Source organism: Podarcis erhardii (genome assembly GCF_964252035.2).
Source record: "Podarcis erhardii genome assembly, chromosome: 4".
NCBI classification, from domain to species: Eukaryota; Metazoa; Chordata; class Lepidosauria; order Squamata; family Lacertidae; genus Podarcis; species Podarcis erhardii.
The window spans coordinates 42,295,033-42,323,009 of record NC_138508.1 but is presented as its reverse complement, the minus strand read 5'-3'; the positions used below and the strand labels follow the sequence as shown (position 1 = coordinate 42,323,009).

The 27,977-nt window shown below is 41.0% G+C and overlaps 1 protein-coding gene across 9 annotated transcripts in view; it reads left to right on the top strand.

Moving 5' to 3' along the window:
• The window catches only part of POU2F1 (POU class 2 homeobox 1), a 100,266-nt gene that overhangs the window by 46,840 nt on the left and 25,449 nt on the right, over positions 1–27,977 (top strand). For 3 of the 9 annotated variants that reach the window (XM_081858467.1, XM_081858466.1, XM_081858468.1), the window contains exons 2-8: positions 3,804–3,872; positions 11,702–11,796; positions 16,502–16,555; positions 19,174–19,293; positions 21,906–22,085; positions 25,638–25,764; positions 26,899–26,967. In XM_081858467.1, the coding sequence (XP_081714593.1) occupies positions 3,804–3,872; positions 11,702–11,796; positions 16,502–16,555; positions 19,174–19,293; positions 21,906–22,085; positions 25,638–25,764; positions 26,899–26,967 (714 nt within the window). Of the gene's footprint in view, positions 1–3,332; positions 3,407–3,491; positions 3,516–3,803; positions 3,873–11,701; positions 11,797–16,501; positions 16,556–19,173; positions 19,294–21,905; positions 22,086–25,637; positions 25,765–26,898; positions 26,968–27,977 lie in introns of those variants that run through there. The other 6 variants (XM_081858473.1, XM_081858472.1, XM_081858474.1 and 3 more) reach the window with 4 other exon arrangements.

Sequence of the window (27,977 nt, the reverse complement as noted above, 5' to 3'; positions counted from 1 at the left end):
CTGATAATTTTATTGCTGACTGGCCTTGATATCTGTTAAAATGCTAGTAAGAATGAATCTAGATTCTAGAAACTCATCAGGATGTGACCTCAGCACTGCACCTGGTGCTTTCAATCTATGCTTCAGTTTGCTGTGTGTACTTTAGATTATGGCAGTGTTTTAGTGTCATTGTTATAAATTAAGCCTTATGCTGCTTGTGAAAGAAAGGAGGAGGAAATGGCAGTCTCTATAAGAATTATAGAGAAAATTTATTTGAACATCCACTAGCCAAATTAACTTGTAGATAGTAGATTTTGCCTATTTCATCACTAATCCATTCCTTGTGTTTTTGTGTGTGTGGTGCAAGTCACTGAAATTAATTTACTGGATCAGATCAAGTTCCAGTTAATCTAGCATTTTGTTCTTAGCAATTGTCAACCACATGTGTTTGGATGTTGACAAGCAGATCATCAGAGTAATAGCCTCTTCTGATGCTTGTCCTTAGCACATGACATTCACAGGTTTACTGCCTCTGTCATGGAGGTTCAGTTTCACTGTTGTGACTAATAGCAATTCATGAGTCTGTCTTCCATGAATTTGTATAGTTCCTCTTCATATCATCTTAAACTAAAGGTTGCCGTTATATCTTGTGGTTGTTAAAAACTCTTGACAGACATATTGCACGCTGGCTGGGACCGATGGGATCTGTAGTCCAAAACATCTGGATGGCAAGCAGGTTGGGAAGGCTGTTCTAGGCAATGGGATGAAATGATCAGCATATTTAACAATACCCTCTTTAATGATACAACAAAAGATGCATTAAATTTATTTTGCTTCCAAATATGAACCCGTGAGTATAACCCTTCTGTGGTCGCAACAGGGATAGCTCAAGTCAATAAATCAGACTTTTAATCTCACGGTTCTGGGTTCGAGTCCCACATTGGCAAAAGATTCCAGCATTGGAGGAGGTTGGACTAGATGACCCTCATGGTCCCTTCCAGCTCTACAATTCTATGAACTTCTGACTATCCCTTACATATCTCCAACATCTTTTAACTTACAAAGGCTCCAGTATAGCCTTGTGAAACCAGCTCATTATTGCTGCTGTTTTTAAACATAGTATACTGTTGTTATGTACCAATGCTTATTATGTACAATTTCTTAGCAGACAGATATGGAAGAAAGCATTTTTGAAAGATGCCAAATGGACTCTAAAAAGAAATTGTACTGTGTGCTGTGGCACTGCGGAGGTTTTTAGCCTTTATATTTATAATGCAAGTATTTTCACTAAGAGTTGATGGCACATATGTACTCAATTTTTAAAAAAACAACTATTGATTACTTCATTACTCTTCAAGGTTGTAATCATCAAGACGCTGATATTGTATAGGAAATGGAATTAATTAGCTTCAAATTAACCTTGCTCTCCTGTTGGAGAACTGCTGTATACTGGGGAATATCCAGGGATTTGACTCCCTGTTATGCAAATAACTGCATGCATGATGCAACAGGAAAAGATTCTGCATTGTTGGTGGAGCAGTAGCTGCTGAAGTAATCTTTCCTACCTGCCTACTATTTCTGAGGCTTGACTGGTGCAAAAAATGTCTTTAAGAAATAGGATATGACAAATGGATTTCTTTTGCAGCATGTCTTAATAATGCTTTCACATCTATACTGTTACCCTAACCTCTGGCATATGTTTTAACTCTAGCATCAGCTAAATTGTAAAGAATGCAATAATGTATTCTTCACTGTCAAATTCCATTGTTAAATGCTTTTCTGTAAACATCAGTGATTTAGTTTCAACAGGTGAAATCTGACAATTGGAAATGTTGAAGGGGGTTCTTTCTGCTATTGCTAATTATGAGCAGAGCTGGGGAAATCCTAGAGTGCTTGTTACATGGGGGAATATCTAAAAATTTGAACTTTCTTGCCTGGATTATGGCTATAGTGTGTTTAGGAAAGGCAACAAATTATTTTGACGATATTAATTTAGTCAGGTCTCTGGTGCTTTACTTTTTCCCCTCTTCTTTCGCTTTTCTCTTATAGTCCAGTCTTTTCTGGATCTGGTCGTTGCTCACAATTTTATTCTATTTTTTGGCATATTGGTTTGCTCATTCCCATGATTTGTTGCCATCTGCCACAATATATGTATTCATCTGTCTCACCACCTTTGTATTTTGGGATCTGCCAGCCTTGCTAGTGAATATTTGCTGTAGTTCTAATGTAGTACCCCGTCTCCTTGTTTCTGTCGATGGCTGTTCTTTTAGTATGGCAACTTAATAGATTTTTTCTATAACTAGCTACTATTTAACTCTAGTTTCTTCAGTAGCCTTTTAGAAAAGTCTGGGAGAATGTTCAAACCAGTTTAAGGTTGTGTGTTGTGAGATTTGTCATCCATTTTGATGTGAATAGTTAACTAGTGCACCAAAACTGGGAGCCATTACCTTTGTGAAAAGTCATGATGTGAAAAAACCCACATAAACTGAGTCACAATCCAAGTGAGCATCCAAATACAGTGGTTATTCCTCTGCATTACTTTCAACAGGATATGTATATCAGTGTGATGGCATCTTTCACAACTGTGATGCCCCCTTTTTCATGCTTAACCCCCACCCCACCCTCAAATCACTCAGCAAGAGGTCAGGTGAACAGTGGTTGTGAACAGATACAGAAAATAGCTGCAAAAGAAAGGAAGGTGGTGCTTTTCATGAAACACGCCCCCCCCCTTGAAAAGATAACTTTTACAACAAAAATTGAATTTTAAAAAATTCATTACAGTGTTCCAAGGGAGAAAATGAGTTGAACATTTTGTGTCCTATTTTTACAAAATATTCAACAAGAGTCCACATGGGTTGTAGTAATTAAAAACTCAGAGGCTTATCCCAGTTGGAGAAGACCAAGAGTGGGTGGTATTCTGTAATGAGAATAAATCTGTTGGCATCAGCAATGGGTTTTTTTCAGCACCATACTAACAAGCATCAGTTTAGTTGCAAAAGGAGTTTGATACGACTATAACCAAAAGCACAGTGAATGATAGGACTAGGACCTGTCAAAATTGTTCTCAGTGGTTTAGATTATTTTTGCTATTTATTATCAGCAGCCTTTCATCCCCCAGCCCTCATTTTTAAATCCTGTTTCAGAAGTCTTAACAAGATAAATTGCGTCTCTCCTTTTGCCAGAACTACGTCTTGTAAAGAGTTTGTTGCTATTACATTGCCTTTGTATTGCCATTGCACAATGACATCACCATGTTGTTCCTGGTCTGATACAATGAATTATATATACCCTGAACACCATCATGTACCATCATATTCAGTTTAGCATAGTGATGTAATCACATAGTGGTAGCATGGAAGTCTCATGGCAACATGCCTGTGTACTGTTTAGAAAAGGATCTAGCAGCACCACTGGAAACACCTAAAGGGTGGGTGAGGAGAGGCAGATCAGAGGTCTAAGCAGAACTTTGGGAAATTTTATAAGAATTCAGATAAAAATTATAATAATCCAAATGAAATTTTAATACAATCCTTCAGGTTTGGACACTATTTTTTTTTAATGTAGCAAACATAATTGGTCTGTATTTATGAAGCACCTCAAGTACGCCTTTTTCAATTAGCTTTTTGACTATATCCAATATATAGTATTTTACAGTGATACATTGCTGTGTCCCTTTTGATATTTGAGGGTCCATAACCATCAGTTGAGTTTGGTCATTTTATAGTGCCCCCTGTTCACCAATATGAAATGTCCTGTTTTGTGCTGTAAAGAGGACGGTGTGAGTAGGATTTTTAAAACCATATTTTCTGTTGCTTCTAATGCAGACTCCAGAATGAACACTCCGTCAGAAACCAGTAAACCTGTAAAAATGGAGAGTGGTGATGGGGACACAGGTAAGAATAAAATAATGGTGTGATTTCCTAATGAATCCATGGATTTGGAAGGGGCAATTTTATTCTGGTCTGGTTTTATAATACATTGAAGAATGGTATGTTACAGTAAAATCCTAACTGTGTGTATTCAGAAATAAGTCCTATTGGGTAAGTTGGGTTAGGGTTGCAGACTTAGCAGTGTTTTCTAAGTATATGAAACAGCACTTACTTCTTAGTTCTTTACTCAGTGTTTGTTTTGTATGGGACCTATACATTGGTACTGTGTAAATGTGGACTAGTAATTATCATAGATATTGTGTCCTGGAGCCTCCAAGCAAAAAGCTGGCCTTGGCAGATCCTCTTTTCATATTCTTTCTTATCAAATCCCCATCTCTGAATTTTCTTCTTGCACTAGAGAGACTGTTCTATCTAGGAAGCAGTCAACATTCTGTGACACTGGTTAGCCACTTCCTGTGTTGCTTGTAGGGATGAAAACACCACTATCTATGGAGTAGAAGCTGGGCACAAGGAGCTACTGATCTGCTGTGACTTAAGAGCTAGATATTCCCAGTATCCTTTTTCCTAGTACAGCTACCAAGTACTCATTCTGGTGTATCTGTGTTAGAGCTCCTGATGTTCTATTTTCCTTATGGCTTCTTAATTGGCCCTTTTTTCAATATTGTAGATGTCACAGCTCATTCATTAAGCAGGATACCTTCGTCTTCTTCCCTGGGGATCATGTAACCTTCTAAATATGAATAAATATACCCTGCCTCTTGACCCTAAATGAATTCAAGATGGTGATATGAAATTCTGTGGCTGCTTGTGACCTTAACCTGTCACAGAAGTGTTTTTGCCAGTGATAGCAGTGCATCCCAAAAATGTTTGTTGAAGACATTGGTGTCCTTTGAAATATAAAATGATTAGCTTTTACAGAAACTGACACAGTATTGAGGTGTTGTGATATGGGTTCATAAAGGGTAATACCTACTTCCTGCAATTTTCATACATTTGGATGGGGCCCTAATTTTGTGTGCACATCTGTTACCATCGTTGAGTTTGCAGAGCCATCTGTTCTTGTATGTCCTCTCCATGCTTCCAGTTCTTTCTCACATTGTAACAGTGTCCCCTATTTCCGTTGAGCATACGGCATACCATTTTTCTCTGGATGACAGCCACTTTCTCATTTCATAGTAATTCCATTCCAATGTGGTTTTTGCATTTTTAATCTTTTTGTACCAATGCAGGCTAGATAAGAAAGATATTTTATTTTTATTTCATTAAATTTATGCACCACTTGATTGTAAAAAACCCTGAAAGCAGTTTACAAGAAGATATAAGTATTAGTTAATCTCTTTGTGATACATTTGGAAGCAGGCTTTACAGGTAGTTGGTTCATTGAGAAAACGTTATCCTTTTATAAATGAGTTTGCAGTAATTTTGTCTGTAGTTAACAACTGTGGTACTCCTTCATTCATTATCATAAACATTATTTTTCAATATTCACATCGTGAGTAAAATGAACAAGAAGCCATGATTCCAGGAAAGCAGGCTCCCACCTCATTCTAACCTGTTTACTCACAAATATGTCTCACAATATTGTGTTGGACTTTCTTCCTGTGTGTTAGGATTACAATTTAAACATATTTATGATGAGGCCATTGGTGTTGCAGAAATACTTTTAACTGCAAGAGTGATTGAATTGGGAAATAAATGTTGATTGTTTGGAATTGATTTCCTGAAATGCACCACCAGCACTGGTTAGGAGAAAATTTGTTTGAAGATTTTTCTGGAATGATTTTAATTCAAGCAAATTGTAGTTTTGAATTCAATCTACTAATGCTCTCCTGGTTTGGTTTGAGTTTCTTTAAGTATATGCTTAAGGCAAACAAATGTACATCGTTTTTTCTGCTTTTGTTATCTTGAAATATTTTGGGATTTGTTTGAGATTACAATTTGAACCTTCCCACTGGCCAAGTTAGCAATTTTATAAATATTGTGGAGAAAAGCCTTTTAAAGTATTACAAAGCCTTGTAGTCCATACATTCAGCTGCTCCTGAATCATCCTAGGATTGGATGAACAATTGTCAACAAACACAAATAGCGTTCACTATTTACATTCATTGAGAATGACATAGAAGATGCATACCTAGACATGACCAGCCCTAAATGTGAACTACATGAATATTTACAATCTAATTCTAGAGTTGTATTAGTGTACTCACTATAGGGGTTCTTTTAGGGAAGAACTACATGTCATAAGTGTCATGAGGCTGCTGTGCCTCCACCCCCCCAAGATATAGTACAACATATGCCTTGCCCTCTTGTCATTACGATGTGTGTGATCTTTGTATGGATGTTAACTAACAATGTGGAGCAGGAACAGAAAAATGCAGGGCAATAACCTCAGAACAAGAGAAGTTGTTGTATTTGTTATGCAAGGTAGGAGGGAAGATTCAACCTGGCTCTGCTGTTTTGGCAGCAGCCAATTTCTCCCTTAGTGCGGCTGCCTCTGCTCTGTTATAGTTTATATATTACTTCTGAAGCATTCAGTGCAGGGATGAGGAGGGGGGCCCTTCAGCTAGAGGATTGCATTCTGTTGTAGGCAGCTTTCTAGCGGCTACACACCACTGGTGGAAAGAGCTAGAGGCAAAAGTGAGAAGAGCCCAGATACCACTGTTACCTTTTTGCAGTAGGCTATGTCCAAGCCTTAAGGGACGCGGGTGGTGCTGTGGGTAAAACCTCAACGCCTAGGGCTTGCCAATCGCATGGTCGGCGGTTTGAATCCCCGCGGTGGGGGGAGCTCCCGTTGTTCGGTCCCAGCTCCTGCCCACTTAGCAGTTCGAAAGCACCCTTAGGTGCAAGTAGATAAATGGGTACCACTTTATAGTGGGAAGGTAAACTGCGTTTCCGTGTGCTGCTCTGGTGCCGGTTCGCCGGAGCAGCTTCGTCACGCTGGCCACGTGACCCGGAAGTGTCTGTGGACAGCGCTGGCTCCCGGCCTCTAGAGTGAGATGAGCGCACAACCCTAGAGTCTGTCAAGACTGGCCCGTACGGGCAGGGGTACCTTTACCTTTACCTTTACCTATGTCCAAGCTTTACAAAGTTGGAGGTTTGCTCATAAACACAGACATTTTCCATCCAGGCATTCAAAACTCACTATCGTAGATCAAGGTCACATTCCAGACAACTTGAAAGTACTTGAGGATAGTGCAAAATAAGGATTGGGCGGAGTCATGACATAAGAAATGTCCCAAGGGCCAGGCAGAGCCTGAGGGACAATATTTGGTCCCTGGGTCTGAAGTTCCCTGTCAGATATAGAAGCCTGAAGAGCTGGGTTTGGCTGCTGAAGTCCCCCACCCCATGTCTAGTGTAATGTAAGGCAGCCTGATTGGTCAGCAGATTATTCAGCTCTGGGAAATATATTTTCTCCTCCCTTCAGTCCTTGAAAGTATCACCACCATTGATGTTACTCGTTGAGTTGAATTGTGACTGATTCATAACTTTCTAACTGGGCTCAAATAGACTGGGCTAGTAAGAGTTAAGCTGCAAAAGGAGAGTGGGGATAAAAGGTGGAAACATTGCTAAGTCTTTCCTTGAAATTAGCTGTAGAAGTATTATGGGACTAGGAAATGTTATTTCCCCTCTTTCCCTTACCTGTTTACCAGTTATTTTCCTAACTGGTACAAACACGGCTGGAAAGTTACACAATTGTTATGCATCCTTCTTTGATTTAAAGTGCCAATTGAAGTGTGAACATAGACACAATCTCTAGGACCAGTAGAATCATAGAATCATAGAATCATAGAGTTGGAAGAGACCACAAGGGCTGTCGAGTCCAACCCCCTGCCAAGCAGGAAACACCATCAGAGCACTCCTGACATATGATTGTCAAGCCTCTGCTTAAAGACCTCCAAAGAAGGAGACTCCACCACACTCCTTGGCAGCAAATTCCACTGTCGAACAGCTCTTACTATCAGGAAGTTCTTCCTAATGTTTAGGTGGAATCTTTTTTCTTGTAGTTTGGAACCATTGCTCCGTGTCCGCTTCTCTGGAGCAGCAGAAAACAACCTTTCTCCCTCCTCTATGTGACATCCTTTGATATATTTGAACATGGCTATCATATCACCCCTTAACCTCCTCTTCTCCAGGCTAAACATGCCCAGCTCCCTTAGCCGTTCCTCATAAGGCATCGTTTCCAGGCCTTTGACCATTTTGGTTGCCCTCCTCTGGACACGTTCCAGTTTGTCAGTGTCCTTCTTGAACTGTGGTGCCCGGAACTGGACACAGTACTCCAGGTGAGGTCTGACCAGAGCAGAATACAGTGGCACTATTACTTCCCTTGATCTAGATGCTATACTCCTATTGATGCAGCCCAGAATTGCATTGGCTTTGCAATGCCCTGATTATAAAACTCCCTCCTTTCTCATATAAGGTTCGTGCAAACTCTGTTGAGGATTTTGCACCAGCTAAAGACTCAGTTCTTCACCAGATCGTTGTTCATTCTATCTATATGTATTTTGCACTGATTTTAATGTAATCAATACTGGGGTACATGGGCCTTCAGTTACTAATCCCTAGTTCAATGGCGAAGCGAGAAGGTATACACAGGGCTTTTTTTCAGCCCAAACTGACCGGAAATCAGTTCCGGCACCTCTCAGGTGGGCACCATTGTCATGATAAGAGAACAAGGGAGGCGTTCATGGTGAGTTGCTCTTTTACTAGAGAAATAACACAGGGTATACTGTAATGTTGCTTTTACAGCTGTGTACTTTGTAGGAGAGATTTCAGCCAGTTTTCTAGAGCTGTTGGATATTATTTATCAAGGTTGTAAGAGCCAAGATGATTCAATAAATTGTAGTTATCTTCTGGTGGCCATGATGGAAGATTGGCATTATGTCAATTTAACTGCCTTTTAGGTTGCATCCACATGATTATGATTGCTGCTAGGAAAGCCTGGGGCTGTATTCAACTAAATCATTGCACTAGCAATGCTTCTAGCATAACCAGAAACCCCCTCCTCCATCTGCCCCTTCCCCAGATCTTCTCTGAAGAGTCAGGAGAACCCCCAAAATGGGGTGTGTGGGAGGAAACGGTAGTTAATTCTGTCAGGTTTAAATACAACCCCAAGTAGTTTATTCTTATCTCCTAAAAGCAGCAGTCATCAATGGAGCAGGAACCCCCACATCATTAGACAACCACCACACACATGGTTTCTAACTAGCAGTCTCAGAGCCTGTGGGATTCCAGATGGGGAAGAAACTTTTTAGAACGTTGTGCAACACAAAGTTAGGTGAAAAGCTGTGGCTTAATACTTATTACTGGTCCTCCAGCTAGATCCAGTTCCCTGCCTCTTTAGTAGGTCAAATGATAGAATTAAAATTCTATACCAGTGACTGATACATTAAACTTTTAGGGTGATACCCTTAGCCCATTGTTTTCATTAAGTTTACTCTGTGTATGACTTGGTTGGCTATTACCCCAGTCTTTGTTTCCATAGAATAATTCCACAGAGTTATACTTTCTAAATCAGTGTAATTTAAAAACTGATTATTTAGCACATTAATACTAGTATGTCCTAATTCTTGAAATCATTGCAGTTTTTTTATAGGCTCTGGCCAAATGTTCCTAAGGGAAATTCCCTGCTCGTTGCTCCGATATATTGTCATATATTTGGAACAAGGAAGTGGACCTGCAACAAAATTTGTTGCATTGCTGTTTGCAGCAGTTTGCAATGCTGTATTCAGCATTCCAGTTATGCCTCTTTCCAGGATACCCTGTTGTATCCCACCAACCACCCAATTTTCTGTTCTCCCACCATTCAGCCAGTATCCTGTGCAGTATCCTGAGCATTTTCAGAACTCATTGCACTGTTTTAGGGGGCAGGGGAATTTGAGTTCTCCCAAGTCTGTAAGTCGTCCTATGCATAGTTGCATGAGGTCCAACACTCCCAACAATTGAGATCACTATTATAATAAATTATTATAATCAGATTTTTAATTTTTAAAAATGTTATTACTATCCTGAGTTTAAGGCATAGCAACTTACATAATATTGACTCTTCCTTTATCAAAACAAGTACAGTATGAAGCCGAATAATACAGTGAACAGGGTTTTTTAAAATAAACATACCTGGATGTGGACAAAGTGCATGGATTGGTCAGCACGACCACTTACGCTCTGGACCTTTGCCCCTCTTGGCTGATAGAAACTAGCAGGGAGGGGACAGCTCGCTGGGCCAGGAAGGTGATTCTTGCCTCCCTTCAAGAGGGTGTGGTCCCTGCCGACTTGAGGGAGACAGTGGTAAAACCACTTCTCCAGAAACCCTCCCTGGATTCAGAAATTACTGGTAATCACTGGCCAGTTGCCACTACCCCTTCTTGGGCAAGGTTCTTGATCAGGTAGTCATAGATCAGGTCCAGGCACTCTTGGAGGAAACTGATTTTCTAGCTCCATTTCAGTTGGGGTTTCTGCCCAGTTTCAACACAGAAACAGCTTTGGTTGCCCTGTATGATGACCTATGTCAGGAGAGAGACAGGGAAACATGTCCTTGTTAATTCTTCTGAACCTCTCAGTGGCTTTAATAACATCGACCATGGTATCCTTCTGGAGCAGCTCTCTGAGTTTGGGGTGGATGGCACCACCACTTTGTGGTGGTTTGGGTCCTACTAGAATGTTGTTTCCAGAAGGTAGTCCTTGGGGAGTGCCCTTTGGCCCTGTAGAGCCTTCAGTGCAGGATTCTCCAGGTTTCGATTTTATTCCCCATGCTGTTTAACATCTACACAAGTGGGGTCATCAGAGTTTTGGAGTTTATTGTCAGCAATATGCTGATGACACACAGCTGTACTTCTTTACAGGTGTGGTAGTGGATGTGCTGGACCATTGTATTGCCTCAATAATGGAGTGGATGAGAGCCAATAAACTGAAACACTTTCTGGATTAGACTAAGGCACTGTTAGTGGGCACTTCCATAGACTTGAGGGTGGGAGGTGACTTGCTCTTGGGTACACCTGGATCCATTGTGTCACTTGAGGCTCAGGTGACCTTGGTGGTGCAGAGTGCCTTCTATCCACTTTGGCTAGTGGCTCAGCTGTGCCCCTATCTGGACAGGGATAGCCTAACTTCTGTCTCTGGTAACCTCTAGAATTGGAATACCAGTATTGGAACAAAACCCACCCTCCTCTTCTTTCTGAAGGCATGAGGTCGGATTACACCAGAGCTTACATATTGTTATAGTCCATATAATTTATGTAGTGACAACATTCAATACTATTTTTGCTTCCATGCTGTCTCGGTCTTACATTGTTAGACATAAGCCAACCTTTTAGCTTTTCCCTGTCACATTTTGGATGACCCAGCATCATATTGAACTTAAGCTCAGCAATGCTAAATTCTTAATCTCTTTTCATTCCTCTTATCCTTTTCTCCCTTAACCTCAATGGTATTTTTATTCATGTTCTTTTCAAGCCCATAATTTGGGTGGCCATGTTAGATTTTGTTTTATCCTTTTCTTCCAGTATTTACTCTCATGCTAAACTTGTCATTTTCATCTTTATAACATTTCTAAATCTTTCTAATATAGCCTTAGCCCCTTTTCTTCCCCCCCCCAACATAACACGTGTCTTGATTCTACTTGATTCTACATGTCTTGAGGGTGCTGCCAGTTGGTTGTTGAGACCAGGGGGGGCGATAAGGTGAAAAGGTGGTGACTTAGGTTTATTGGCCCTGAATTACTGCTCTTGCTGACATGTAGATAAATTGGCAACAAAAGTGTGAATGAATCTACAGATTTTTCAGACTTGACTTTTGAGGGGAATTTTAATAGAATATATCTTTCTTTGCATCCCCAGGCACACAGACAAATGGCCTGGACTTTCAGAAACAGACTGTGCCTGCCGCGGGGGCAATATCTACAGCCCAGGCCTTCCTTGGACACCTTCATCAGGTAAATATTTGTTTTTTTATTCTGAAATTTGGAAGGTAATATAAAGGGTTCCTCACTCTCCGCACTATGTTGGCAAAACCAGAAACAACAAAGTAGTGCAAGATTGGTGTCTTCTTTTGGAGGTATGCATAGAGGCTACCAAAGCTTTAGAAAGAACAGCAGTGTCTTCTATCTCAACATAAGAAAGGATGATTTACAGGCCCTCTGAGTAGGCCCACATTGCACAGTGTCTCATATGGCCATTTAGAGGTCTTTGTGACCTAAAACATAATTTCACAGTACATGGACATTTTTTGTACAACTGGATAATAGATGGGACCAGTTGACCGTATGGGACTAGTAGGCTACTTTCAAATGGCTTTCCAAAGACTCAAAGCTATCATTCTATGTGTCAACCTGTATGGTAGGCATATCTGGAAAATAGAGCTTGTTTTCACCATTCTATGTCTGTCTTTCCATTTTCTTCTGAGAAATGTGAATATTCTTACCTAGGAGTTTTTCAGCCCGAGTGCCACGTTCCCTTAATGGGGGTTGCATGTCATTGGCAAGTAGGCCTACAGGCAGATGTAGGTAGAGACATAGTGGGTGGAGCAATTGATGGGACTCTTACCTTCACACAGCAGGCAACTTTCCAGCCACACAAAAGCCTGTGGTTTCACATCCCACCCCACCCATTCACCAATATCATTCATTCTGGCAAGCAAGAGGCATGGACAGACTTCATTATACATTATAGCCAGGCAAAAGCAGTTCAGGAGGCTGTACAGGTAGGTTTGGGTATTTGTGGCTGGGCAAAGTTCTGCAGGCGGGGAGTCCTTTCCTCAGAGTACAGTGGTACCTCTGGTTACGAACTTAATTTGTTCCGGAGGTCCATTCTTAACCTGAAACCATTCTTAACCTGAGGTACCACTTTAGCTAATGGGGCCCACCACACCATTGCCGGGCGATTTCTGTTCTCATCCTGAGGTAAAGTTCTTAACCCGAGGTCCTACTTCCGGATTAGTGGAGTCTGTAACCCGAAGTGTTTGTAACTCGAGGTGTTTGTAACCCGAGGTACCACTGTACTTGGAAGTATGCTTGCCTGCTGATTTCCTGACAAAACTTGAAAGTCATCTAATCTGAAAGGACTGTGACTAATGTGTTTTCTGTCTTAGATTTTGACTCCATAAGAGTCTTTCAAGCTTGGGGAGGGGAGAGGGAAGCAACTGAGAATCCCAGCCCTTTGTCCACCTCCTCTGCCTACTCTTTTTGTCTATCATAGCAGCTACTGAGTTGGTGGAGGCAAGTTAGGTTTCCAAGTCCTGCTGCTTCTCCTCCCTAAACAAAACATTGTTTCCAGGCTCTGAGAAGCAGATGAAAAATGTTTCCATCCCCCACCCATCTCAGGTGTTGCATTTGAAGTAGGGAAGAGGAGCTTAAGTAGTGCTCTGTGTTGCCTCTTTCCCTTTTGAATCTGGTGCTTTGGGTTTTTGTTTTTGTTTTAGTGATGATGAGAAACATTGGTCCACCATAACCTTGGAGTTGCCTGAAGGAGGGGCATACCATTCTTCCCATAAGTTCCTGTTGTGGGTGTAGGCAGGTTTGTTGTCCCCAAATTGGTTTATACTCTTCTTCATAGGAATGAATGGCAGCCGTTTACTTATATACCCAGGCTAGGTAGCACATAACCACTAGGGAACATTGGACCTACTATGCCCTGAGAAAAGGCATCAGACAGGAAACTCAGGCCAAGAAGATAGTTGCATCTGCTCCCGAAGTCAGCCTGTGAATATTTTGTACTGCTTGCTTATGTTTAATATCGTAAATTGCAAACCACCCTGGGCACCCTGGTAAAAAGGCAGTATATAAATGCAATAAATGAATACCGTAGAAAAGAAGGGTATGAACTTATGGATACCATGAAGGCGAAACACCACAGAGATAAAAACATGTCTCCTGCTGGTTCCAGTGTCTTAAGAGGTCAGATATGATCCCTTATTAACCGACACCGAGACTTCAGCTTATCTACCCGATTTGAAGTCAGTAGGAACCATTTGAAAGCAGATCTAGCTATGTTCTACACATGTCAGGTGTGCCTTAATCACTTTCATATTGCGTTACTTGCATTTGGCATGGGGCTGCCTTTGAAAAGTATTCAGAAATCAGTTGGTGCAAAATACCAAAGGTTTCCCCCCGCCCCAGGTAGCTTCTGCTTTATTGGCCTCCAGTTCATTTCAAAGCCCATTTTAAAAGTGCTGGTTATTGTATTAAGAGCTACTAATATAGCCAATGCAATTTCATTGCACTTAGGTTTGAGTAGTGAAATATTTTTCTCCGCATCATTTAAAATTTATTTGCTGTGCTGCTTGATGCTGCTGTATAAATTGTGTGCTTTATTATGTTGTTTCCATTGTTGTTGCTGCTGCTGCTGCTTAGCAGCCTTAGGGAATAAAAATAAATAAAAGAAAATATTTGCTCACTCTTTCATCTTTCTATACTTGCCTTGGTTCCTATAATGTTCCTTAATGTGGAGTGTGCTTGCATTTTGTGTGTGTGCGTGTGTGTGCATGTGTGTGTAGAAAGAGGAAAGTAGATAGGCTGGTGAATGGTGATGCTGACATGATGGCCATAATATGCACAGGCATGTTCAGAAGAGGGAGACCAAGAGGATAAATGGTCTGGAAGCCTAGCTTTATGAGGAACAATTGAGGGAGCTGGATCTGTTTAGCCTGGTAAAGAGGAGACTGAGAACAGATATGATAGCTATCTTCAAATATATAAAGGAAGATGGAGTAAGCTTGTTTTCCCCTGCTAAAGTAGTTAGGACCCAAACTAATGGCTTCAAGTTACAAGAAATGAGATTCCAACTAAACATCAGGATAAACTTTCTGACAGTAGGAGCTGTTGGACAGTGGAACAGACTTTTTCAGGAGGTGGTTGACTCTCCTTCCTTGGATATTTTTAAGCAGAAGTTGGGTGGTCATCTGTCATGTATTATTCCTGCATCACGGGGTTGGAAGAGATGAACCTCAGGGTCCTTGCCAATTCTGCAGTTCTTTGATTCTATAACACTCTTCATGCATGCCTTTCACATATCATTATCACTCATGCACAGTCCAACAGTTGACCCAATGGTTTGACCCTCTCGACCAAACACCTGCCTGTCAAGAGTGTATACTACCCTCTGCCCCTAATTCTTGCATGCTGACTAATTTTGAAACTTAAAAGGCCGTTTGTAAACCTTCTGTACCCCTGAGCAGCGTTCATGTCGAGCAGCTGAAGCTAGTCTCCTTATGGCCAATAGCTATAGAGTTTTCAAAGGCAGCAACACATATTTACCGAAAGTTGTTCTATTTTCTCAAGCTTCTCTGATTCAGCCACTACTTTTATTTAATACTTCGTTCATCTCTTTATAAAAAAAATTCTAAAAGATAACATACAGCTGTCTTTGACTTTAGCGTGCTATATTTCTTAAATCTCAAGTGCCAGGGTATAATGAATCTTGAACTTTGAAGTGGCTACTGTGTTTATATGTTTATCTTGAATTGGCAGTTTCCCATGGTAAAACGAGCCAGAGTCACCTTATCATTCCATCCCTGTGCAGTATTTTTTTTTTTTTGCAAGGCACTATTTACAGCAGAAAGTTTTTGCTTTGGAGCAACTTCAGCTCAGGCTTTGGTTAAAATGGGCTTTTAGGCCTTTGCAATCAGTACCTAAGAGGCCTTTGTTCATAAGCTTACGCTGCAAAAAGAGCTGAAAAGGCCAAAAACTGGTAGTTTATTAACCTAGCCAATTCTCTAAGACAGCTGTGCATGATGATGCTTTGGAAGCCTTTCTCTAATTAATATGGTTGCTATCTCAGAATACTACAGGGCAAAAGATTAAACTGGATGTTGGCACTGGAGATAGGAGCTTTTTTGGAGACAAATTGCCTGCTTGGTGACAGATGGCATGTTGTAATCTTGTAGAATCCAACCCAGAAATGTAGGAACCATTTGAAGACACGGCATAACACTTCCTTTTATTGTTATTTTGCCTGGGTTATGCAAAAGGTAGTGTTGAATTAGTACTGTGTCACAGCTCATGGAGTGCAGACTAACAACATATCTGTTTTGGAATACCTTTTCATAAAAGTTGCATTCCTTTTTTCTCACTTGACTTTGCACCTTCAAAATCTGGATAAACTGTGGCTACTCCCAAAAGTTTTCTGTTTGTAAAAAACTGACATTCAAAGTTAAGATTCCACCTAAAGATTTTAAATGGAGCAGGATAGTTCAGATAGCTTGCCAAACCATGGCTTGTCATGATGCCTGTAGCACCACCAGCCATCAATCCATGGTTTGTGAATGTCCACCAAACCAGGATTTTTGAAAAGTTCATATACTCTGGTTTCTCTTCAGATCATATAAATCCTTTGCCTTTTACTAAAGGATCTTTGAAGAGACCACTGTTTGGATAATATCTGGGGATTCTTGGGAAAGGCAGGAGGAGAAAGTAACCCCAAATCATTGTTTGGCTGAACCTCTGGAATGCAAATTATCATTTGGAGTATAAGCTATAGTTAGGGCAAACCATGGTCTGGCATTAGATCAGAATCAATGCATTATATTTTAAAATTCTAATTATCTCAGTGGTCTTAGGTGTTTCGAAAACTAGAAAAACTTTCTTTTTCGGCTATTTTACTTCTCTCCAGTTTTGTGTTTTTAAAAGTACATCATTTTTATAGGTTCAGCTCCCTGGATCAAGTTTACAGGCTGCTGCCCAGTCCTTAAATGTACAGGTAAGTGCTTTTGCGTCTGCATCAACCTTTTTTTCTTTCTCCTTTTCTTTTTGCAATACCAGTGGGAGAGTTTGGCAGCCATTAACAAATGTTGTTCAGTACAGAAGTCCTGTTTGACATTAAAAGATGTTTGAAAAACTCCCAAGAGTTGGAGCTGAAATAAGATGGTCAGCATGGCCTTACTTTAATCACTTCAGGTTTTCCTTTATAATAATAAAGATTTATAGTTAAAATCTGAAACTGGTTGCTCTTCTGTTCTCTGTAAGATGCAGCTGACTGCTTAAGCATAATAATAATAATAAAATATAAAAAATTATACCCTGTGAATATGGCTGGGTTTCCCCAGCCACTCTGGGCTGCTTCCAACAAAATATTAAAATACAGTCATCCATCATTCCACAGGGCAGGTGCCACTACTGAGAAGGCCCTCTGCCTGCTTCCCTGTAACTTGGCTTCTCGCAGTGAGGGAACTGTCAGAAATGTACTGGGAGCCATTGTCTAGCTGCCGCATTCTGGATTAGTTGTAGTTTCCAGGTCACCTTCAAAGGTAGCCCCACATAGAGCGCATTGCAGTAGTCCAAGCGGGAGATAACCAGAGCATGCACCACTCTGGTGAGCAGTCTGTAGGCAGGTAGGGTCTCAGCCTGCGTACCAGATGGAGCTGGTAAACAGCTGCCCTGGACACAGAATTGACCCTCGCCTCCCTGGACAGCTTTAAGTCCAAAATCACTTCCAGGCTGCGCACCTGGTCCTTCAGGGGCACAGTTACCCCATTCAGGACCATTCAGTCCTCCACACCCTCCCGCTTCCTGTCCCCCCAAAACAGTACTTCTGTCTTGTCAGGATTCAACCTCAATCTGTTAGCTACCATCCATCCTCCACCCGCCTCCAGACACTCACACAGGACCTTCACTGCCTTCACTGATTCCGATTTGAAAGAGAGGTAGAGCTGGGTATCATCCGCATATTGATGAACACCCAGCCCAAACCCCCTGATGATCTCTCCCAGCGGCTGCATGTAGATGTTGAAAAGCATGGGGGAGAGGACAGAACCCTGAGGCACCCCACAAGTGAGAGCCCAGGGGTCTGAACTCTCATTCCCCACCACCACTTTCTGAACACGGCCCAGGAGGAAGGAGCAGAACCACTGTATAACAGTGCCCCCAGCTCCCAGCCCCTGTAGACGGTCCAGAAGGATGTTATGGTCGATGGTATCAAAAGCTGCTGAGAGATTCAGCAGAACTAGGAAACAGCTCTCACCTTTGTCCCTAGCTCACCGGAGATCATCGACCAGCGCGACCAAGGCAGTTTCAGTCCCATGATGAGGCCTGAATCCCAACTGGAAGGTGTAGGATGCCTTAAAGCGTTATAATCTACTGCTTACTGCCTTTCATTAAAATATTCAGGCAATGCATCAAAGGGGAAGGAAAATAGTATTATTGTGAAGTGGCGTCATTCTCTATGAGTGCTAAGGAACTAGGGTAGGGCATTCTTGAAACCCCCTAGAACATGCACCTAGTTACATATGATAATTTTGAAAGGAGGCGAGATAGTGACCTTCCTCTCTAAAAGAGAGAGGCTGAAAATTGCCTTGGTTGCCATGGCAAACTTTGAGTCCCTGAGAGAGATGTTGGCAAACAGGCTATATCTCCAGTGCAGAATGTTTACAGTCCTGTGCTGTAATTATCTCTCAATGACTGGCAGAATTAATCAGAGCCTCTATGTTAATTAGCCGGCTCTGCAGTCCCCAAAACAGGTGGTGGAAAATATGCAAATCTATGCAGAATTTTAATGTTCTGCATAAGCAGTTTTAATTACCATAAAACCCCTCTCCTTGTTTTTCCTTTTCATGTGCTTTCTCACTTGCATTTTTCCCTCATGGCTACAGTAATTTCATCTTTCATAAGATGGTTTTAAATAAATGAACTGTGTTTGCCTATATAAATACCAAATTCTGTTTCTTAGAGACAAGATGTACGGTGAGTGTTTGTTTTTGTTCCTGGATGCAATTCAGCATCTAAAGTTTTTCAAGCTAATACCTTGTTTAGTTTGAAATACTATGTTTATGAATTATTATAAAATGTATAAAAGAAAAATCTCCTGCACTAATCCAAAACTTGCATGCTACTGATTACTGAGTTTCACATTGACTAGGAATTGGGCAGTTTGGTACATGTGTGTGCAGATCTGTCTGTAGTATGGCAATGACTGGGAAAGCTTAGAAACTTTAAAGGCCGTGCCTTCAAATCAAGCACTAAATAGGAAATTTTCTTGAACATATGTATATGTGTTTTGAGGGGGCCCTGTGTCTGGAGGCCCTCTCCAACTACAATTGAGCCCCTGTTTTTGTTAATGATTTGAAGTAACAGCAGCGTTTTTTTCTTCCATTCTGATAACGTGGAAATATTGGCTTACGGCTACAATACCAAATTAGCATTTCTTCCCCCCACCTGTTATCTATGAAAACAAGTTGTTAAAATAAGCAGCTTTTTATCTTATTGATAACCAAAAATCTTGTTAATATCATCCCTCTTTATATTACAATAAACTATGAAAATGGCTGTGTCTACATTGATACCCATTCTGTTCTACAAAAGCTTGTATATTTTCTTTCCTAGACTAAACCTAATGAAGAATCTGGGGACAGTCAGCAGCCAAGCCAGCCTTCCCAGCAGCCTTCAGTACAGGCGGCCATACCCCAGACCCAGCTCATGCTGGCTGGAGGACAGATCACTGGGGTAAGATGAGTCCAAGTGAATTGTAATGAGCCACCAACTCATGTTGTTGTATTAGACAGAGTAGATTGTTGCTTTATCATTCCAGGTGAATGTGGCCAGAGAAAATCTCCCTATTGGTTTTATGAGTCTCTCAGTGGCACTTGATGCTTTGGATTATGGTATCCCAGTCCATGGACCTGTTTGCTTCTAGGCCTATATTGTCTGAGTTCAGCCTATCTGGAGAAATTGCCACATCTCTTGAGATTTGCAGGAGGAGACCTTGTGCTATGTCCCCATGCCATGAGAAAAGTTGTCTTCTGGAGCAAAAGTAGAACCCTCTCTATTGAGGCTTACCATCTTTGAACTTTCTGTCTAGGGAGGCTCTGTTAATCCTGCCACCGCTATCTTTTAGAAATCAGGTTGATATATTAGAAATTAATTGATACAATTGTAGATGGGGAGTAGTTTATTTTTGATATAGTGGTTATTGCTGTGTAATCTATCTGGAAAGCTGATTTATACAATATGAAACCTACCATATCAGATGCTATTTCTCTACTTTGCTGATGAGTATAAGGGTAATTTTTAACACAGTATGTTGATTCAAGAAGTCAACAAATTATAGCAAATTTCTTCTTTTAGATTAGTTTCGGCGGGGGGAGTGTTTGTCTTGCTCCAGGGGTAGGCAACCTAAGGCCCTTGGCCAAATGTGGCCCAATCGCCTTCTCAATCCGGCCCGTGCACGGTCCGGGAATCAGTGTGTTTTTACCTGAGTAGAATGTGTGCTTTTATTTAAAATGTATCTCTGGGTTATTTGTGGGGCATAAGAATTCGTTCATCCCCCCCCAAAAAAAAAACATAGTCCAGCCCACCACATTGTCTGAGGGACAGTGGACCGGCCCACGGCTGAAAAAGGTTACTGAGCCCTGTCTTGCTCCATATTTGCTTTCTTCTGTGACCTCCTAGTCACAGTGAAGAGGGAAAAGAAGTTAGTATTGCTGTTACAATGTCTTGGTCATATTTATGACTATTTGATCAACCATTTTACCACAGTGCTATTGGTGCTATTGTTGATATAGCCACACTCTTAAGTTTGCTGAAATTTCCTTTTCCATACACAAACAAAATGAGGTTTAAATCCACCTATTAACAGTTCTCATTGGATGGAGAACTTTTAATGTAAGCTATCAGTGTTTCTTTCAATTGCCAAAAAAAAAAAAAAAAAAAGTATGCTACAACAACTTGGGAGACTAAAAACTGATAAATGACTTCTGCTATTTTCAAAATTTGAGACGTGCAGTTAATCAGAGACTTTTCTCCCTATAAAAAAATTCCTTCCAGTAGCACCTTAAAGACCAACTGAGTTAGTTCTAGGTATGAGCTTTCGTGTGCATGCACACTTCTTCAGATACACGATATGCTGTATCTGAAGAAGTGTGCATGCACACGAAAGCTCATACCTAGAACTAACTCAGTTGGTCTTTAAGGTGCTACTGGAAGGAATTTTTTTATTTTGTTTTGACCATGGCAGACCAACACGGCTACCTATCTGTAACTTTTCTCCCTATATTATTTATCTCTGAAAGGTATATGTAATATGTAAATCGAATGGCACTGCTTTGAGTTTAGTTCTATTTATAGGCATACAGAAAACTGCTTTATACCAACTCAGAGCAGTGGTCTGTCTACCTTAGTATTGTCTGTATTGACTGGCAGTGTTTTCTATTTATGCCAGATCCTTCGCCTTAAAGCTCTACAAATGGCTGTTTTCCATATGTAGTGGGCTTTTACTGTAATCTGAATACAGTTTTTTTCATGGCTTTTACTTACAGCACTTTTATATAAGCATACAGTAAAAATTAGTCCATATACATTAAATGTCATTTTGCCTAACTGCTCTTTGCTACATTGAAACTAGATCCAGGTCTTTGAAGGTAAGGGCTCTTTCTATACAGAAACAGGGAAGAATATTCATGTATCGAAGGGAGTCTAACGCCACCTGTTTCATAGAGATAATGTGTGTTTGGAAACCTGCAGAGATGTCAACCTACCAGCTCAATCCTATCAAAACAAAAAGGCAGACGGAAGAGGGGGGTTGACTTGGAGGGGAACAAATGGTGCACATGTTCCTCAGCTATATCTTAAGGCATAATGGAAATGATGAAACATGCCAGGGATTCATGCTAATGTGAAGCAGCTGGAGTATTATCAGTTTGTTTGGTAACCACAGCCAGTATTGCTATTTCTCATTCATCTGGCTAATCGCTTCTGCTTCTGGTGGGTGTAAATTTCCTTTCAAAGCCTGTCAGTGATGGCTTGTTCTTTTGCTTGCTATTTCCTGTCAGTGCTGTTTCTTTCCATTGCTTGCTAGCTAATTACCTTTTTCACATTAATATTGAAGCAGTGCCACAATAATGCAGTGGTCACAATGATACAATGCTTATGCCAGTACCATTTAGATGAGGTGAAATATAGGTTGATAGATTGGTTGATTTTTATCTTACCTGGAATAAACATCTGCTCCCTGTATACGGTGGCTTGTCTGAAGGCAACTGGTCAGAAATAAATAGCGATGGTTTGTAAAAGGGATGATGTTTCATGCTATTAACTACTGTCCTAAAACTTGTTCCTAGCTCACGTTAACACCAGCCCAGCAGCAATTATTGATACAACAGGCACAGGCACAGTTGCTGGCAGCTGCAGTGCAGCATTCAGCCAGTCAGCAGCACAATGCTGCAGGCGCCACCATCTCAGCTTCTGCTGCAACGCCCATGACACAAATCCCTCTATCTCAACCGATACAAATTGCACAGGTGAGCTTTGTCTTTCAAACCATTGATCATGTTGGCCTGCCCTAATATGTCTCTTTTGTTACTCTTTTGTTCGCAGTGCAACTGAATAAGGGCTCACAAGGCAGTGTTTTGAATACCTTGGTAACATAGTCTGCTTGGTCCTCTGATTTCCAAAGACCACACATCCCTGTTACAGAAAGCTACAAGTTTCCTTTTATAAAATGCAGGCATGGCAACATTCAGGTCAAATAATCTGGCTCTTATAAACAGTTTTTACATTTGATCGCTTGCTCTTTCCACTCCACTTGCTTTCCTCATTTCCTGATTTTTGCAAGCCACAATTTGGTGTGACATCCAAAGTGGGTAAATTAAAGTTTATGCAAACCATTATTTTCCCATTCTGATTTGGAGACAACCATGGTTTGAAATGAGTTTCTAATTCTGGTTTAGTAATAACATGTAGTATTTCAAACCCAGAAATGAGAGAGGACATTGAAGGGAGGTTGTGGGCACAAAGCTGTTCACAAGAACCAAACCATGATTCAGCTGTTAAATCTGAACAAGACTCGCATATGCAGTTTGGTTCTTGATCCAACTCAGGACTTCATGGTAACCATGGGGCTGTTTCAAGTGATCATTGACCTGACACACAATGCAGAACACACTCCTGATTTGGTTTTTGCTCCTGGTGGTGAGGTTGGATGCCTGGAAATGAGGAGGTGTTTCTGTGCCCCCTTTGTCATCACCAGACCACTTCCTGGTGAAGCTTGAGCTGACACCAGTTCCCCCCTGCAGGGGTGGAGGACCAATTAGGGTAGACCACTTAGGGATTCCTGAATGCTATAGCTATTTTCTGATGGGTGAAACAGGCAAAGCTGCCAAGGCCCTCGTTTCACTGGGGAATGGTGAGATGTGGAGGGCCATGGATATGGTTCCTTCTGAGCATCCTCTCAAATGCTGTGTTAGAGCAGTGTTTCCCAACCTTCGTTCTCCAGCTGTTTTTGGACTACAACTCCCATCATCCCTAGCTAGCAAGACCAGTGGTCAGGGATGATGGGAATTGTAGTCTGAAAACAGCTGGAGACCCAGAGTTGGGAAACACTGTGTTAGAGCACATAATCATGCCTACTTTGCAGTAGTGAAAGCAGCAAGGAGGGCCTACTTCACTGTCTCCATTGCACCATTGAATAACTACATAGCAGAGTTCTTCAGAGTGGTCTGTTGGCTCTGGACCCCTGTATTAGTGAATGGAGCTCAGGAGCCCCCAGGAACTTTTGCTTTCTAGACACTTTAGAGAATGAAGTCACTCACCTCCATAATGTACTTGATTCCATGATTTATGCAGCTCCAAGTGAGATTTCCAGTCATCCACTAAGCTTTTTTGTGAGATCAGTTTCAGTTTTTGCAGCCTGCCGACATAAACAAGGTGCTTGGAAGTATGCTCCTATTCGTGGGGGCAGACTACTGCCAGCATATATCTCCTTGTCTTTGGAATCTGCATTGGCTGCCAAGCTGCTTCCAGTCCAGGCAGCCAATACAGATTTGGGTACTAATGTATAAGGCCCTAAGCATCTCTGGACCAAGTTATTTGAGAGACTGCCTTACTCTCCATATGCCCAGCAAGTTACTTCTTTGCAATAGGGGCTGTTCTTGAAACCCTAAAAATATCATAAGTTCTAGCCATGACAATATGTTGCAGGGTTTTCAGTGTGACTGTTTGTGTAACAGGATCATTGTTGAGATACAGCAGGTGCCCACTGTTTATAATTTCCAGAAACAATTGAAGACATTCTTCTTTCAGCAAGGTTTTCCAGCTGGGTGTGAGTAGGGATGGGAACTAGGTTTCTTGCCTATCTTTAGTTGATTTGTATATTGTTTTTAAGCCTATTCTTAGTGATTTTTAGTGTATGGTATGAATCACTTTGAGATGTATATGAAATCAATGTAAAGTTAAATTTCTTGGACTTGTATTTGTATGCTGCATACACACACACACACACACACATAAAATTGCTAATGAATTTTTCATTATTTTATTTCTAGTTGCAAGTCTCCATGTGAACTCTGCTTTTGAGTGGCCTATATAGTTAATAATTCTGGTAGATCATGGTCACAAGGAGCAAAAATGAAAGTTGAGAGCCAGTGTAGTATTAGAATTAAACCTGGGAGACCTGAGTTCAGTTACCTATTCATTGGGTCACTTAGGACCACTTCCTAACCTGTCACCTTAACCTACCTTATAGGGTTGCTGATATATATATATATATATTTCTGAAGTCCGTCACTTTTTCCACTGCAAATTGGAGTACATGGACTTCATCAGTCGCTTACAACAGAGCCCTGCTTAGCTTGTTTGGATTACTATTATAAATACATTATCCAAATAATTGTTTGTTTTTATAGCCCTGTTCTTGAATAATTGATTCACTAACCTGATCTCCGTTTCAGACACATCATTATATTTAACGGATTTTACACACACAACTCTAGCTGCGATCATCGCAAGAAATCTTCTGTGAGAATATGAATAAATGGAATAAATGCTAGCAGGGTTTTTTCCAAACATTTATATAGTGTTTATAGCTCTCTGTTCACCTACTGGTAAGGCAGTTTACAGAGCTAATACAAATTATACCACATCCTGATAGATATAATGTACATAACAAAACACAATTTAGCATGCTGCGAGGAAATTGTTTATCATTTTTCACAATATGTTCTTACTACTCAAGTTCTTGCTATCTTTTTTTTATCATGCTGGTACAATGGGCTAGTGTTTTGAGTCTGTTGGCTTCTTACCAGACCTACAAAGGCCATCAAGTCAGTAGGATTCCGAGAGTTAATTCTCTGATGTGTGAAACATGGTTGATTACTGCCCAGACACCATATTGTTCCATGTTTACTTCCCCTCCCCCTCCCATATGATGAATATGTCCCCACATAAACATTGTGGGATTCACTTCTGTGGGTGGGGCTGACTAGGGCCAAGAGGAAGGAGATGGCATGTACTTTCTCTCACCACTGTTTTGTAGCTGCTGCTTGCCTGGAAGCAGATGTATGAGAAAGCAAAGACTTGTATGATGCAGCTGGCATAAAATTCCAGCAGGTCTCCTTATGAGCAGGGTTGATGAGCCTGGTGAGCTGTTGATGGCTGCACTAGTCATTTCCTACCAAAGCCCCCATCACCTGCGGAGGGCAGATACAAAAACTGAAGGAGCCTGGGGACAAGCAGAGCTCCGTGGCAGCCTAAAACTTCAACATTTGCTGATGCTAAAATTTTGTTTCTATTAGTGAAATTGATGATATGCTGAAAACCTCAAGAGGAGGACTACATCCTTAAATCAATACTTGCTGTTGTTCCTTCACGTTAGCAACTTTTTCCAGGTCATTCTATGATTCTATGAATTAGTATATGTTCATTTTTTTATGTGCTATTAAATTCAGATGCCCTGTGTTTGCAGAGTAAGAATTTGGGATCACAGTTCTTTTCCTAATAGGTTTGTCTTGCTTTTGAAGGGGAGGGAATGACTGTTTAAGTTTAAAAAACTCTTAATTTCGTTTTGCTTCTTCAAGGATTTGCAGCACCTGCAGCAGCTCCAACAACAGAATCTCAACCTGCAACAGTTTGTGTTGGTGCATCCAACAACCAACTTGCAACCAGCACAGTTCATCATCTCACAGACGCCGCAGGGGCAGCAGGGTGAGCAAGACGTTTCCTAAAGGACTTAGGTTTTTTATAAAGATATTTTGTTGCAGGCAAACAAGCAACCAGAGGTATTTAATACTCAGGCACGTAAATTTTAGGGAAGATGTTTGTTACTATAGAGTAGGGACCATCTGGGTGAATGTATCCATCACATGAGCAGAAGTCCAATAAGTATGCAGGCATGGCTTCTTTGGAATCCTTATCCTTTCCCTTCTTTAATATAGTACTCTTTTTTCCCTTTTTTACAGTTTTGGAAATAGTCAGCATACAGGACACCTCTTTTCCCCTTTATGCCTTTATTTGGGCTAAAACTTTAGGCTACAAAAATTCATTTTTAAAAATTCTGTCCCACCTTTTCTGCAGTTGCTAGAGTGCTTCGAGTGTCATGATTGTAATGAACATAAGAAGAGTTCTTCTGGATCAGGCCAAAGACTCATTTAATCTAGCATCCTGTTCTTACAGTGGCCAACAAGATCCCTATAGGAAGCCCCTACGCAGGACCTGAGTGCAACAGCACTCTCCCTTCCTGTGATTCCCAGCAACTATCTCCAACTGTAGAGTTAGAAAATAGCCATTGTGGCTAGACGCCATTGATAGCCTGATCCTCTATGAATTTGTCTAATCCTCTTTTAAAGCCATCCAAGTTGGTGGCCATCACTACATTTGTGGGAGCGAATACCATAGTTTAAACTATGCGCTATGTGAAGAAGTACTTTCTTTTGTCCTGAATCTTCCAACATTCAGCTTCATTGGCTTCCCCTGAGTTCTAGTACTATATAATAGGGAGAGTTTTCTGCCTGCCACTTTTTCCATGCCACACCTAATCTTATGCACCGCTCTCATGTCCCCACTCCCACCACTCATCTCCCCCCCCCCCCAAACTTAAAATCCCTTTATTTTTCCTCAGGGGAGTTACTCCAACCCCATGATCACTTTAGTTCCCTCTTTTCTGAATTTTTTCCCCCCAGCTGTGCAGTATCCTTTTTGAGGGGAGGTGACCAGAAACTGTACACAGTATTCCAAGTGTAGTCTCCCCATAGATTTGTTATAACAGCATTGTGATTTTGGCAGTTAAATTTTCAGTCCCTTTCGTGATGATCCCTAACATGAAATTCGCCTCTTTCACAGCTGCCGCACACTGGGTCGGGTCAACATCTTCATCGAGTTACCCTCTACAACCTCAAGGTCTCATTCCTGGTCAGTCACTGCCATTTCAGACCCCATTAGCGTATATGTTGAATGAGGGGTAAAAATTTGCCCCAATGTGCAGCATTTTACACTTGCTTACAATAAATTGCATTTGCCGTTTTACTGCTTTTTCACCCAGTTTGTAGAGATCCTTTTGGAGCTCAACAATGTGGTATCGCCAGCAAACTTGGCTACCTCACTGTTCACCCCTAACTCCAGGTCATTAAAAAGTAAAAAGCAAAGGCCTCAATCCTTGTTGGCCTTCACTTTCTTCATCCTTGCATTGGGAGAACTGTCCATTTATTCCTACTCTGCTTTCTGTTTCTTAACTAATTCCTGATCCATAAGAGGACTTCTCTTACTCCATGATTGCTAAGTTTATTCAGGAGTCTTGGGTGAGATACTTACCTGCAGCTTTTTGAAATTATTAAGTCAAGTTTTGAAGTAGTAAGACAGCATGTCAACTGGATCACCTCTTCCTATATGCTTGTTGATACTCAAAGAGAGAACTGTAATAACACAGGACTTGCCCTTGCAGAAACTATTCTGGTTCTGCTTCAGCAAGGCATAACAATTCTTTCCACCAGTTTTTGTGGAACAGAAGTTAAGATAATTGACCTGCAATTTCCCAGGAACCCCAACCCCACCCCAGATCCTTTTTTAAAAATCCACTGCCGAGTCCTCAGGTATGGAGGTTAATTGACAGTTTTCATATTTTTGTTATGAGTTCAGCAATTTCACATTTCAGAACTCTTGGGTGCCATCTGGACCAGATGATTTTTCAGTTTCTAATTTGTGAAAAAGACCTAGAACTTGTCACCACCATTTGCCTCACTTCTTCTTCTTCTTCTTAAAAAAAAACTCCATGCAAGTTTATTCAGGCACAGGTGTCTTCCCTACATCTTGCACAGTGAAGACAAATAATTGATTCAGCTCCTCTGCAGTCTCCTTTTACTCATTTAGCACATATTTGGCTCTTTTGTCATCCAAAGGCCTGACTACCTCCCTATGCAGTCACC